Source organism: Tiliqua scincoides, chromosome 4 (genome assembly GCF_035046505.1).
Source record: "Tiliqua scincoides isolate rTilSci1 chromosome 4, rTilSci1.hap2, whole genome shotgun sequence".
NCBI lineage: Eukaryota > Metazoa > Chordata > Lepidosauria > Squamata > Scincidae > Tiliqua > Tiliqua scincoides.
This window is the reverse complement of record NC_089824.1, coordinates 53,267,108-53,280,589: the sequence shown is the minus strand read 5'-3', so window position 1 is coordinate 53,280,589 and position 13,482 is coordinate 53,267,108. Positions and strand designations below refer to the sequence as shown.

Here is a 13,482-nt window from a genome sequence, read left to right as displayed (position 1 = left end):
GAATAGTTTTTACAATTAATATTTCAGGGAAAACATACTGCAGCTTTCATGATTGCTTCTGTGCATCTGCCACAGTGGGAAAGATATACTCCAGGCATAAAAAAAATTAAATGAAAAAATATGGTGCTTACACACACACACTTTTTTTTATTTGTAGAAAAAGCAATTTCTCTGTTTTAAGCATGTAAACTACGTTGTTAATACAACCTGTGAGCACCATCAGGTTTTGAATAAATTCCCTTGTTTGTCTTCTAGCATACAATAATTGGATGTTATTCTCTTATACACGTTGAAGAAAGTCCATCATAGATTTGTGTAACATACAGCCTGATCCTATGTATGCTTATCTGGAAACAACTCTCTGAGTTCAGTGGGACTTACAGTCCAATCCTAAGCTTCCTGGTGCCTACTAGAGCAGCTGCGCCAGAGTGGCTACTGCTGTATCCTGCAGGTGATGAGGAACTGTTGGGAGTCTCTGCGGTGGAAGGGGACTTTCATCCCCTTTCCCAGGGAAAGCCCCAAACCCTGCAATGGGGCTTCTCAAGTCTGCATTGGCTATTTTGTCAGTGCAGACTCAAGAGACTCTGTGTTGGTCTTTGCAGCTTGACATGGAGTTCAGGATCCGGCAGAGTAGCGTCCCCTTCCCATCCCAGTTCCTCCCCCACCCTGCCTCCATTCTGCCCTCCTCCCATCCCCAGAGGTTGCACTGCTGCTCGGCAGTTTCACTTACCCTGGTTGGCAGCATGTCCTCCTTCGGCTGGCAGTAGGCCTGGCTCCCTACTCACTGAGTGCCATAAATGTGTTTTATGGCACATTTATGGCACCCAGCACTGGTGCTGGGTGAGTTTAGGATTAGTCCCCTACTCCCTAAGAAGTGAGAGTAACATTCCAACCCTCTTCAAAACATGCAATTATTTCATTATTTATTCTAAATATTTATTGATCATGTACTAATTACTCTGTAGAACAAGCTTGCCAGAATATTAGGAAGGCAAGGAAAGAGGATTGGAAGCATTCCATAATTCTGGTTTAGGATACAAGGTTCCTGTTTGGAAAGCAGTGGTCTTCAACCTTTTTCACGTCACAACCCCATTAAATAAATAAAGTATGAGACTGAGGACCCACCACCAATCCTTCCCCCTTCCGGGATCCAATCTCCCCACCCTCTTCTCCCACTCGCCCCATTTCTCCCTATCTCTTGTGTCTTCGCAACAACTCTGTGAGGTAGTAACTTGATAGCCTGCACCATGGGAGGGGGGTTGCTTGTGTCTGTGATTGCCTGCACCATCTCAATGGGGGGGCGTTGGCAAACACTCCCTGGGTTTTTTTAAGCAATCCCCTCTCCTCCCCCTCCTGAGCCCTCCCCATTGCCAGCTGCCCAGCTTCTTTCACAGTTGGAATGCTGAGCTTTTAAGAGTCCAGCCCAATGCCTTTCTACTCAGAAGTAAGCCCCATTGTGGTCAATGGGGCTTACTCCCAGGAAGGTGGAGAGGATTGTAGGCTAAATCTCATGCTTTGCTTGGTGGGAAGGCTTGCTTGTGTTGGTGATTGCCTGCACCATGGGGGGGACGGGACACCATGGGGTTGTTTTTTTTTAAAGCAATCCCCTTTGTTGCTACCACACCTGCCCTGTGTGTGTGTCAGTGAGAGAGAGCAAGCTCCATCTTGCTGCACGTGTTCTGTTTACACAGGGTTTTCAGCCCCCCTCTTCAGCCTCAGCTGGCTCAGGGGCTCCAGGAATGTTACTGTTCCTTCCCAAGGGGAAACTCTTCCATGGCTCCAGGGCTATTCCCTGCCTGGGCGAGGCGGAGCCTTCTTGCAGTGTTTTGGGCTGTCCGGAAATGCCATCGCAGGGCAAAGGAGGCAAAGGTGTGTGTGACTTTCCGTTCCCCCACCCCTTTCCCTTTGAGACAAATCTGCAGATTAAAAAATCTGTGGATAAATAGGCTGTACCTGTACTTATAGGCTTGCAGTCTTTGCTACTGCACTGCAGTACACCAGCTCTTGATTCAAGGCAACCTCTCAAGTTCTCACACATTTAGCACCAGGACCCATTTTTTAGAATGAGAATCTGTCAGGACCCTCCTGAAGTGATGCCATGACCAACAGTGACATCATCAAGCAGAAAATTTTTTTAACAATCCTAGGTTGCAATCCTACCCACACCTACCCAGGAGTAAGTCCCATTTACCATCATTGTTAAAAGAATATACGCGTACATAGTAGCTTGTTAAAAGTGCAGGTCTGTAACATTTCCCGAAATGCGGTCACATACCATGGTAGCATCAACTCTAATATATGAAAAATAAAACATTGAAATGAATGGGAACCCACCTGAAATTGGCTCGCAACCCACCTATTGGGTCCCGGCCACAGTTTGAGAAACGCTGCTCTAAAGCATTGTTCTTCAACATGGGGGTCATGACCCCAATTAGTTTGCTTGTCTTTTTCTAGCAGTAGACAAAAGAGCACAACAGTGGTCTTATACTGGTAGGTCATTTTGATGGCCAACTTATAGCCCAATCCTGAGCTGCCTGGAGCGCCCAGCCTCGGTGGTACCGAGAATGGCTGCAACCGGATCCTGCGCGCCTCAGGCTACCACAGGCAGCGCCTCAGGAGAAGGGGACTTTCATCCCCTTCTCCCGGGTAAGGGAAGTAGCCCTGCAATGGGGCTACTCACTTCACTAAAGGCGTTCGTGTAGCGTGCCGAGCCCTGCACGAACACCTTGGATTCGGTGGAGCAGAGCTCCACAGACCCGCCTCCTTCTCCCGGCACTCCTCCCGCCCTCCTCCTCCCCGCCCCCACCTCCCCATCACGCCTCCTCCCTGCCTTGTCTCCGCCACCCGCCAGCCTCCCTCCTCCCCAAAACACCTCCTCCCCACCACCTCGCCGCCCCCTCTTACTGTGCCACAGCTTGGCGGTCCATGAGACTGCCAAGCCATGGAGGCTGGGTGCCCACCCGCACTAGCCCAGTGCTAGCCCAGCACTGGCCGACGCTGGGCTAGCACGGGTAGTAGCCCAGTGGTGAGGCTCGCAAATGTGCCGTAAGGCGGCATGAAGCCGCGGTGCTGAGCCCAGGATTGGACTCTTAACCTAGGGTTGGTTGGCAACCTTCAGTCTCGAAAGACTATGGTATAAGCCTACAGCCCCCTGGTATTCCCAGGCAGTCTCCCATCCAAGTACTTTAAAATAAAAAAAAGTTTTCTGTGCCATTATTCTGCCTGGTTCCCCTAGAATATTAGAGAAGTCAAGGGGCCATTATTAATTTATTTATTAAAAATTATAACTCAGACTTCCATGTGATAAAGATCACACCAGGGAGGAGTACAGCATTGTTGAAACAATCAAATCAGCAAACTTTATCATCAAAAATAAACTCTAGCTTAATTACTCAAAAGCAAACCAGTGATGATAAAAAGATAGGCATAATTAATAAAAAGGCATCTAGAACAGGTATGTCTCCACTGCATGCTTAAAAACGTCCAAAGGCTGTGCCAGGTAGGCCTCCCAGGGAAGGGAATTACACAACCTGAGTACTGCCAAGAAAGCCCTGCTCTGCATTCCTGCCATGTGTACTTCACCAAAAGCAGGGCCATCAATGATGAATGCAGTGCTCAGGCAGATTTACATGTGTCTTCACAGATTGTTAGGGCTTGACCTTAAACTGGTGATCGAGGGATGATAGTTCAGCTCTGGTCACATTTACTGCATAGCCTGCACTGATCCTATGCTAGTGCAACCATACTGAGTGGTTTCTCACTGAGAAAACAGATGAGATTGTAGACTACCATGGGGGTGGTAGTATGGTAGTTTGGGGTTTGCATAAGGCTAATGTGCTGGATGAATACCTGTCTTGTCTTCAAAACTGTTGTATTTGACTAATGACTATTCCCTAGGAATAACAATTGAATTGATACATGTTCAGTCTCATGTTCAGACTAGACAAATTCATAAAATTTTTAGAAAAAAACCAATGAAATTAGATTTGCCAATTCATTTTCAGACTGGTTTATGTATAAGATTTTAAAGAGAACTCTAATTTATGTTCCCTTGTCCAACAGAAATGTAAAATCCAAACTAATATATTTTTGCTTTTTATACAAACATACAAAACTCTCAATCTATTGATATGGTTTATTAATGTTCACAATACCCAGGACTTGATTCCAATTCCATTTTGGATAATTAAGTAGCAACTGTGTGACATATTCACAAAAAATCAGAAGTGTCCCAATGCTGCAGAAAAACTTGCCTTATTTTTTTTTCTTATTATGAAGAATGCAGATGTGCAGCACAAGGAGAGATAGAAAAATATCCACAATTATATTGTAATTGCTTTCACTGGGTAGCTCAGATTAAGGGACTCATATTGTTGGAAGAAGTTCACAGATCTTGTGCACTGTAGATAGTAGAAAATTGTTTTCACTCTGAATTTCAGTTCAGCAGGAGGAGGTGAAGTAAACATAATGTTACCTGACAAAATAACAGAATAAGAGCCCGAGCTCCACAGGATCCAAGGTGCTTGGGCAGGGCTGCTCGCCCTACAGGAGCACCTTTACTTTAGTGCCGACCTTTTGGTCGCTGCTAAAGTGAGTAGCCCCATTGAGGGGCTGCTTACCTTACTCGGGGGAAGGGGACGAATGTCACCTTCTCCCAAGGAGCCTCCCACGGTAGCGCGGGAGGTGCAGGATCTGGCGGCAGCCCTCTGTGGAGCCGCTGGGTCCGGGAGCTCTGGGCAGCTCAGGATTGGGCTGTAATTCTTTTACAAGGTAAGAAAATAAGTAAGTAAGAAACATCTTATTGTTAACATCTTAAAAATAAGTAAGATACATCTTATTGATATGCATTATTTCTGCATGCTAATGAGCAATTCGTAGCTACCTTTGTGCAAATTATTGTGGCTATAAGCCAAAGATACAGGCAGCCCAATCCTATGCTGCCCTGGTGATGCAAGATACAAGGGGACAAAAATGGCTACTGCTGTATCCTGCAGGGCCACAGTATTTGCCAAAGTCTCCTTGGGCTATGGGAACATTGGTTCCCTTACCCCATGTAGAACTTTGCTGGCCCCAGTGGGTCTCCTCAGATCTGCACCAGCTCCTGAAGAGACCTGTGTTGAGCTCAGGGGACTGCAGCGGCTTGGCTGTACAGTACTTACCAGCGCCTTCTGCAGGGCTCCCTGAAGCTCTGAAAGCTAAAGTGGAGCGATCACACCCTGCCTCCCCTAACCCAGAAGTGCAGAGCGATTGCTCCACTTTCAATTTTGAAGCTTTGAAGAAGGTTGCACAGGGCTCCCCACAGCCCTGGGAGACTGTAGGAGGGTCTGGTAAGTACAGCCAAGCCCCTGCAGCCCCCTGAGCGGCACAATCCTGGGGATCACGCCTCCTCCCTGCCTCCTTCCCACCTCACCCCCAGCCCTTAAGGGGAAAGAGGCCAGGCCCTCAGGCTGGGGTGTTGCAATGGGGTGTTTGAAAACTCGAGGTAAGGGAATGTATGTTCCCTTTCCTCAGGGCTGCATTGCCGCTGCACCACCATAGATAAAATTCCCCTCAGAAGCCCTGGCGCATGCCCCATCAGCACAGCTGTAGTCGCACTGGAAAATTGGATAGGATTGGGCCCTAAGCCATTTCAGCCCAATGTTGCATGTACGCAACACACAGGGATCAAATGTGTACACCTGTAGGCTGGGTAGAAATTGGTTAATTTAAGGTTGAAAGATCCAAGCTCAAGGCAGAACAGGTGAATAAAATTATTTTATACATCCTTTTTTAATGTGCTGCATGTTATTACAGGGGGAGTTATTATATTTGAAGCATCTTTCTAAGATAGTATTGTTGCTGCCTTTGGTTCTAGCAGAACTTCAGTGTCTTTGCCAGATCTTCACTCAAGGGGAAAAAAATTCAACAGATGGTGTTTCCCCTTTCACTGGAAAAGAATCCTCTTTTGAATTTCTGCCCGTCAGGCAGCTGGTAAGGCAGAGGTCCTCTATAAGAAACAAAGATAACTCTGTGTGTGCCTGTAATTCCTAAATGCTCTTACTGAGAAGTTAACCCCTGTTGAAAACAAAGGGCTTAGGGCCCAATCCTATCCAATTTTCCAGTGCCGGTGTGGCCATGCCAATGGGGCATGCGCCAGAGCCTCTGAGAGGAATTTTATCAAGAGGGATAAAGAGGGAAGGGGTGAAACAGTGAGGGGGAGGATGGTGATGGGTGAGCAGAATGGAGGCAGGGAAGGGCAAAATAGGGAGGGTGGAGACAGCTGGAAAAATCTTTGGAGCCCAGGTCTACCAGTCTTCCCAATGCAGAGCTCAGGTCTACCTGCCTGCCCAGCACTGGCAGCTAGATATGGAAAATCAAATACACTCCCAAGTCTCACACTCCTAAGGTCTGAAATCTTCCAAATGTAGAAAATCATGGCAGGAGATGAGTATCATTGTATTTAGGCTCACACTAGAGTGGAAAGAGTATACCAAAATTAACTTCTGCAGTAGCTGCAATCTGACAGCTGTGTCCCTGAGCTCTTCTACACTCCTTCATGATTAGCAGATCCACAAGCCAAAAAGCTACTGTAGCAGGTCAGTTTCCTCCCAGATGTGACTCTGTTAAGAAATGTATGCATTTCTGGGCCTGGTGTGTTTGGCTTGTGGCAGTAGTTGCTGCCATGCGCCCACGGTGGTGTCCCCAGCATCCCACATGGGCAGTGAATCTGAGTGAGATTGGAAGATGTAAGGTCCCTTTCTTTGGCTCCTGGGCCTCCTTTCTGGCCCTGGGCCAGGTTACAAATTACCCCCTTTACTCCCCTTTCCTAGGCCCTGGCATGCGCTGCATCCTGTGGTGGGGAGGCAGTCGCAGAGGCCTCCTTAAGGTATGGGAGCATTTGCTCTCTTACCTTGGGGCTGCATTGCAGATGCACAGGTGCTGGAAAGTTGCATGCCTACTTAGAAGTCCCATTATAATCAATGGAACTTACTCCCAAGTAAGTGCGGATCGATTACAACCCTAATCAGGCTACAATCCTATGCACACTTTCCTGGGAGTAAGTCCTATTGAATGCAATGCGTCTTGCTTCCAAGTAGGCATGTCTAGAATTGTGCCTTCACATTAGTTAAGCCCTACTCCCTTCCTGGAATCAATGGCACACAGACGACCCCCCCCCCCTTATCCCATGCAGCAATTCCCCCCCCTCTTGGGAAGTCTTCTGCATGCAGTGCTATGACGTGGTGCAACACTCGATGACGTAGCGCGGTGTAGCCAATGAGAGGGCAGAGGAGCCCAGGCAGTGCATGTCCGGGCTTTTGGCGCGTGCGCTGGGATCCCGCGTGGCTATATAAACACGGACAGTGGGAGGGGGCCGAGCTGGCTGTGTTGCTACGAAGGGGGAGTGGGTGGGGCGGCAGCGCTGGTGCAGCAGCAGGAGGATGTGTAGGTCTCTGTGACGGGGAGGTGGCGAGCCCACGTGCGAGGCGGATGCGGATGCGGATGCTTGAGCATGTGTTTTTGGCAAGCGTGTCTGTAGGTGCTGCTGCTGCTGCGCCTGGTCCCGGAGCGCTGTGGCAGCTGCTGTGCGGGGGACCCCGCTGCCTCTGCCGCATCGTCAGCTGCTGGGGCTCCTGCGGGGCTGCTATGCTGTGGAGTCTGCCGCAGGTGCCCGTCCTCTGCCCGTTCTCCTCCCTCCTCCATGAGCGTCCCGGTGGCGGTCCCAGCTGCAGCGCTGGGGAACGGGATGCCTGCGGGGCCGCCTGAGCACGCAGCCCCTCCTCTGAACGGGCTCCTGGATGCCGCCTCCGGGGTGCCCCCGCAGGGCACGGTGCCCGCAGCAGCCTCCAGCCCGGCGACTCCCACCACCGCGAGCGCACCCGTCGCCCTGAGCCTGGTGGGCAGCAGAGTCCCTCTGCGCCTGGTCCCCTCCCGCGTGGCCTCCACTCCTGGGGTCCCCAAAGTGGCTCCGGTCCAGCCTTCCAGTGGGGGGGTCAGGCTCGCAGCCCCTCGCCCAGTAGCGTCCAAAGCCCCGCAGAGCACCACCACCACCATCCAGTTACCTGCTAACTTTCAGCTTTCTCCAGGTAAGGAGCTCTTCTAGGGCGCTGGCTTCCTTTTTGCCTTCCAGGTAGTCCTGGGCTACACTTCTGGGGGCTACATGGTAGTGAAAGGGTTAAATCCAATGTCTGGGATGTTGGATGGCGCCAATCCATGTGCAGTTGGGGATCAGGGTGACCAGGTGGCATCACCACCAAAGAGGACCAGGCACCCCAAAATGTAGGACTTTCAACAGAAATGTAGGATGGGGCAAAATAAAAGCTAAACACTTGCATGTTGATTTCATGTGGCTAAACACTATATGATTATTAAACTTAAAACTGTATTGCATATAATTTATTAATTGCAAGAAGGTTATGCACCACCTGCAGGGGCCGCTCACAGGGAAAAGGAGGACATTTAAGTTCTTTTCCAAGACACAAGGCTAAAAAAGAGGACATGTTCTGAAAAAAAGAGAATGTCTGGTCACCCTGTTGGGGGTGGGTTTGCCAGTAAACCTCCAGGTGGAGAGGTGCATCTCTACCCTATGCACCTATGTTCAAAAGGATCTCTTCTTCAGAAGGCTTTCTCTAAGATTCTTCTAGAAAAACAGCATAGACTTTTGCAAAGGTGGAGAGGGATAAATGACTTTGGGAAGGTCTATGAATTTGACTTTCTGTTTCAGATCATGACTTCAAAGCTTTCTGTCCTGATGGGCACTGATTCTGTCACACATTCATTTCTTAAAAGGAGTCCATTGAGCTAAATTACTCATCTAAAATCTTTTGTTTTTAGGGGAAAGTTGTGCTTTGGCTGTATATCATAAATTGGCTAATTACTTGACCTATTGAAATGGTGTGACTCTTTTCTTCCAGCCAAAGATGCATTGATAGGCTTCTTGTTAGAATGTTTTGGGCAGCCAACTCTGAATGCCGCTCTCATTACTTTGGAATGTATCTTAGCCCACCAACTGGCAAATCAGCTGGAATATGTATAGCAGTGGTTCTCAAACATTTTAGCAGTGGGACTCACTTTTTAGAATGACAGAGTATCAGGATCCACTGGAAGTGATGTCATAGCTGGAAGTGACATCAAGCAGGAAAATTTTAAATACCCTCACCTAAGACAAAATCAGATCAATTTATTAAGTTGGTAAGTAAATTAAAAGTTTAATTTAATAAGTATAAGTTTAAAAACTTATTTAAAATAAAGGACCCTTCTAACCCTTCCAAGCAGTTACTGAACCTCTTTAAAAAAAATACCCAAACATCCCAAAGGCTGCAATTGTATCCACACTTACCCACTAATAAGCTCCATTGACTGTCATGTTTCAAATCATATACATAGTAGACTGTTAAAAGTACAGATCTGTAATGTTTCCCCAAATGCAGTCACATACTATGCTAGCAGCAAGTCATATATATTAAAAATTAAAATGCACATTGAAATGAATGGGGACTCACCTGAAATTAGCTTGCAACCCACCTAGTGGGTCCCGACCCACAGTTTGAGAAACACTGATAAAGCCCTGCCTCCTCACACCTACACAGAATGAGAGAGTCAAAGATGAATAGGATTGCTTTCTTGTACCAAAATCTTCTCATTTCTTAAAAGGTGCAAAGGATATGTGTTCCGGTGTTTGAATACTAGTTATCAGAATAAACGAAAAGAATAGTTACTACAGCTAAGTGTCACACGCACAGAAGTTGTGAGTAACAAATATTTAACACATCAAGAATGTATCTTGAAGGGTCTGTACTGATATTACTCCACTGACTTATGTACAGTGAGAATAGAAACAAATATCAGAATTGTGTGGAATTCAGGTTATACTCCAACCGGGCAATCAGCAGGTGACTATAGGGAGAGCAACTGTATTTCCATACTGCTTAACCAGGGGAGAAGCAGTGATGGTTTGGATGGCTGCCTTTTATTTTTAAATATCAAGTCCTTGATCTGGAGATACAAGAGTATAAATTTCAGCAGCTATAAGCAGGCTCCTCCCTAGTTGTAGAAATACAAAAGTGCTATGCCTGTTCTATGTATATGTTCTCTGCTGTAACAAGAGAACTTACAAACAGTAAATCATTGCTTGCCAAGCAACTGTCTAATTACAGGGTGAATATGGGGGCAGAGCAAGTGAAAAGTTGAGAAATGCAGTGTACAACTAAGTACTTTACTTATTGCTTTCTAAAATGTAAGTTCAAAGTTTGTGTGTTACTAACTTACTGTGAATTTAGACTGGCTTGATGTCTACTAGCCGAGCCAAGGTATCTTGTAGCATTTCTTTCTGGAAAACTTCTGGAGATTAGCCTTAGCACTGCCAGAATCGGTGTCTTCTGTTCTGAGGCTGTGTTGCTTTGTAAAAGAGCTACAGATTCTGCTGAAATCAAACATGATAAAGAAATGTCTTCAGAATAGATCTTTAAGCAAACTTCATGTTTGATTTTCTTGGCTTAGAATTTAAGAGCAAAGCTTTCTTATGCCACCTGAGCAAATGTGAATACTATACGTAACCAGATTTTATGCATTAAAATACTTCTGCTCTGCCATTCTGCCCCACAACTGGGTCCCCCAGAATGGCTTAAGTCTAGAGGTTAGTAAACTTTCCTTGTTCATGAGGCCCCTACAGTTCCTCTGCAGTGTGTGTCCCTTTAAAATTTAAAACAACTTGCAGTGTCCCTGTGAGTTTACTGCATTACAATCTCTGCGCATGAACTGGAGGTTGTCCATGACTTTGTGTACCTTGGCTCAACGATCTCCGACACTCATGCTCTCGATACCAAGCTAAACAAACGCATCGGTAAAGCAGCTACCACGTTTTCCAGACTCACAAAGAGAGTCTGGTCCAACAAGAAGCTGACGGAACATACCAAGATCCAGGTCTACAGAGCTTGCGTCCTGGGTACACTTCTGTACTGCAGCGAGTCATGGACTCTTTGCTCACAACAGGAGAGGAAACTGAACGCTTTCCACATGCGCTGCCTCCGACGCATTCTCTGCATCACCTGGCAGGACAAAGTTCTAAACAACACAGTCCTGGGACGTGCTGGAATCCCTAGCATGTAAGCACTGCTGAAACAGAGACGCCTGCGTTGGCTCGGTCATGTTGTGAGAATGGATGATGGCTGGATCCCAAAGGATCTCCTCTATGGAGAACTCGTGCAAGGAAAGCGCCCTACAGGTAGACCACAGCTGCGATACAAGGACATCTGCAAGAGGGATCTGAAGGCCTTAGGAGTGGTCCTCAACAAGTGGGAAACCCTGGCCTCTGAGTGGCCCGCTTGGAGGCAGGCTGTGCAGCATGGCCTTTCCCAGTTTGAAGAGACACTTGGCCAACAGTCTGAGGCAAAGAGGCAAAGAAGGAAGGCCCATAGCCAGGGAGACAGACCAGGGACAGACTGCACTTGCTCCCAGTGTGGAAGGGATTGTCACTCCCGGATTGGCCTTTTCAGCCACACTAGACGCTGTTCCAGAACCACCATTTAGAGAGCGATACCATAGTCTTTCGAGACTGAAGGTTGCCAACATGACAGTTTGGGGGCAGTGGGCTTAAACTAGAAGTTTTAAAAACTGCTTGAATATGGAAGCATGTTAAAAGCAGTTTGAAGAACTGTAGAGAATCAACTTCGAGATGCAAGAGAAAGCAAAATTACCTATCTTGTAAACCAAAAGTGTGGCAAAAAAATAGCATGGCTAAAGACTGAAACATTAGCAAAGAGGTGATCAAAAAGACTTTTGGGGCTGAGTATCTGGTTAAGGACACAGGAGAGAACACTGTCTAGCATATCCACTAATTAAATTGCTGGTGATTGTGCATTACAGAGCAGGGCTTTTCCTAAAGACTTCAGTGGGGTTGCAGGATCAGACTTCTAGTTTTTGTGGAAATTTGTGTTGCTCTTCATAATGTGTAAATTTCTAGCATGGTTTTGTGAAGTAGCAATTTTTCTCTATGAGATATTAAAAAAAAAAGAGGATGGCAGACAAGTAAGGGCTTGTATGCACATCCCTCAAGAGAGCATAGGATGAAAACAACATACATAGTTCATGATATAAAAAGTTTCTTGTGAAAACAGACTTTGGCAGCATACAAATTTAGAAATGGAGCAGAGTAAAATATTTTGCTAATTTTGCAGACATAATTTTCCAATGCAAAAGTGTGTCCTGCAACAAACAAGGTGTAAATTTTGATAGTTTCTGGGACATTTGGTTGGGACAACATCTTTCAAATAGGGAGAAACAAGCACAGTGTTTCACCTGGCCATCACTTTGTATTTGGTGCATATATTGCAGTATGAAAGTCTATGCAGTATGAAAGTACTGTAATGAGCAATTTGTGATCTATGGTGATTAATTTTTGAAAAATGTATTGGGACATGGTGGTTTCCTAATCTCATACTTTATTATTAATTAGGACCATGGCACAAAAAATATTGAAGACTACTGTTCTAGTTTCTGGTTATGACAATGGAGATTGGACATAGCAACAGTCTGCACCTATCAGGGCCTCTGAGAGGAATTTTTTCAGGGGGTACAAAGTTTCTTTTGGGCCCCTTTACAAAGGGGGAGGGTAGAGACAGCTGGAAAAGTCTTTGGAGCCCAGGTCTACCCACCCATGTGGCATCAGTAGTGTCCCCAGCATCCCGTGTGGGCAACAAGTCTGAGTAGATAGGAAAATGTAAGTTCCCAGGAAATTTCTGGGCCCCCTCCTTTGGCTCCTGGGCCCCCCCTTTTGACCCTGGGCCTGGGTACAAATTACCCCCTTTACCCCCTCTCCTAGGCCCTGGCACGTATAATAGGGGTAGGAAACTGGATGAGTACAGAGGAGTAACAGCATTATAGATGGGGGGCAGGCTGAGGTTGAGGGGGTGTGCTGTGTTTATAAAGATTAAAAAGTGCTGTTCTAGCAACCTTCAAGAGTATCCTGAAGAATGCATTATGATTGTGAGTTGGATACAGTAATGATTACTGTACTGGTTGATCTTTGGTCAAGAATTGATTGAAAAATTTCTGCTTATAGCATGCTCTAGGAACAGTAACTTCACTTGGCTCAATGCCTGTTGTCTTGTCCTATGCTGTACTTGCCATCGGCATTGATGAAATGGGCAACCTGGAGGTCTGTTCGTTGTTGATTGCTGAGTTACCAGGAGTGTTCGAACTTGGCTGGATAGTTAGGCTTTTAATTTTTCTGCTCTTCATCAGCAAACATGTTGGCGCTTTAAAGAATGTGGAACTTGACTAATAAACTACTTCAGAGCAACTAGCAGAATGGGCTCTGAAACATCTTTGTTATATTCATCTTCAGTTTCTTTGTGTAGATTGTAAAACTTCATGAAGTTAAATCCAAAAATTTCAATTTCAAGTAATGATTGAGATGTGTTCAGCAGGGCAGTTCGCCACTGGAATTTTTGACTCCTCTATGCCCTGGGGTGCACCTAGAAATGCTGCCACCTGACCAAGAAGTAT

General features: G+C 46.4%; 1 protein-coding gene across 1 annotated transcript in view; it reads left to right on the top strand.

The window, feature by feature from the left end:
• Positions 1 to 7,723: 7,723 nt before the first annotated feature.
• TAF4B (TATA-box binding protein associated factor 4b) overlaps positions 7,724 to 13,482 on the top strand; it is a 72,523-nt gene continuing 66,764 nt past the window's right edge. The window contains exon 1 of the mRNA XM_066624428.1: positions 7,724 to 8,063. Within this exon, the coding sequence (XP_066480525.1) occupies positions 7,724 to 8,063 (340 nt within the window). The remainder of the gene's footprint in view (positions 8,064 to 13,482) is intronic.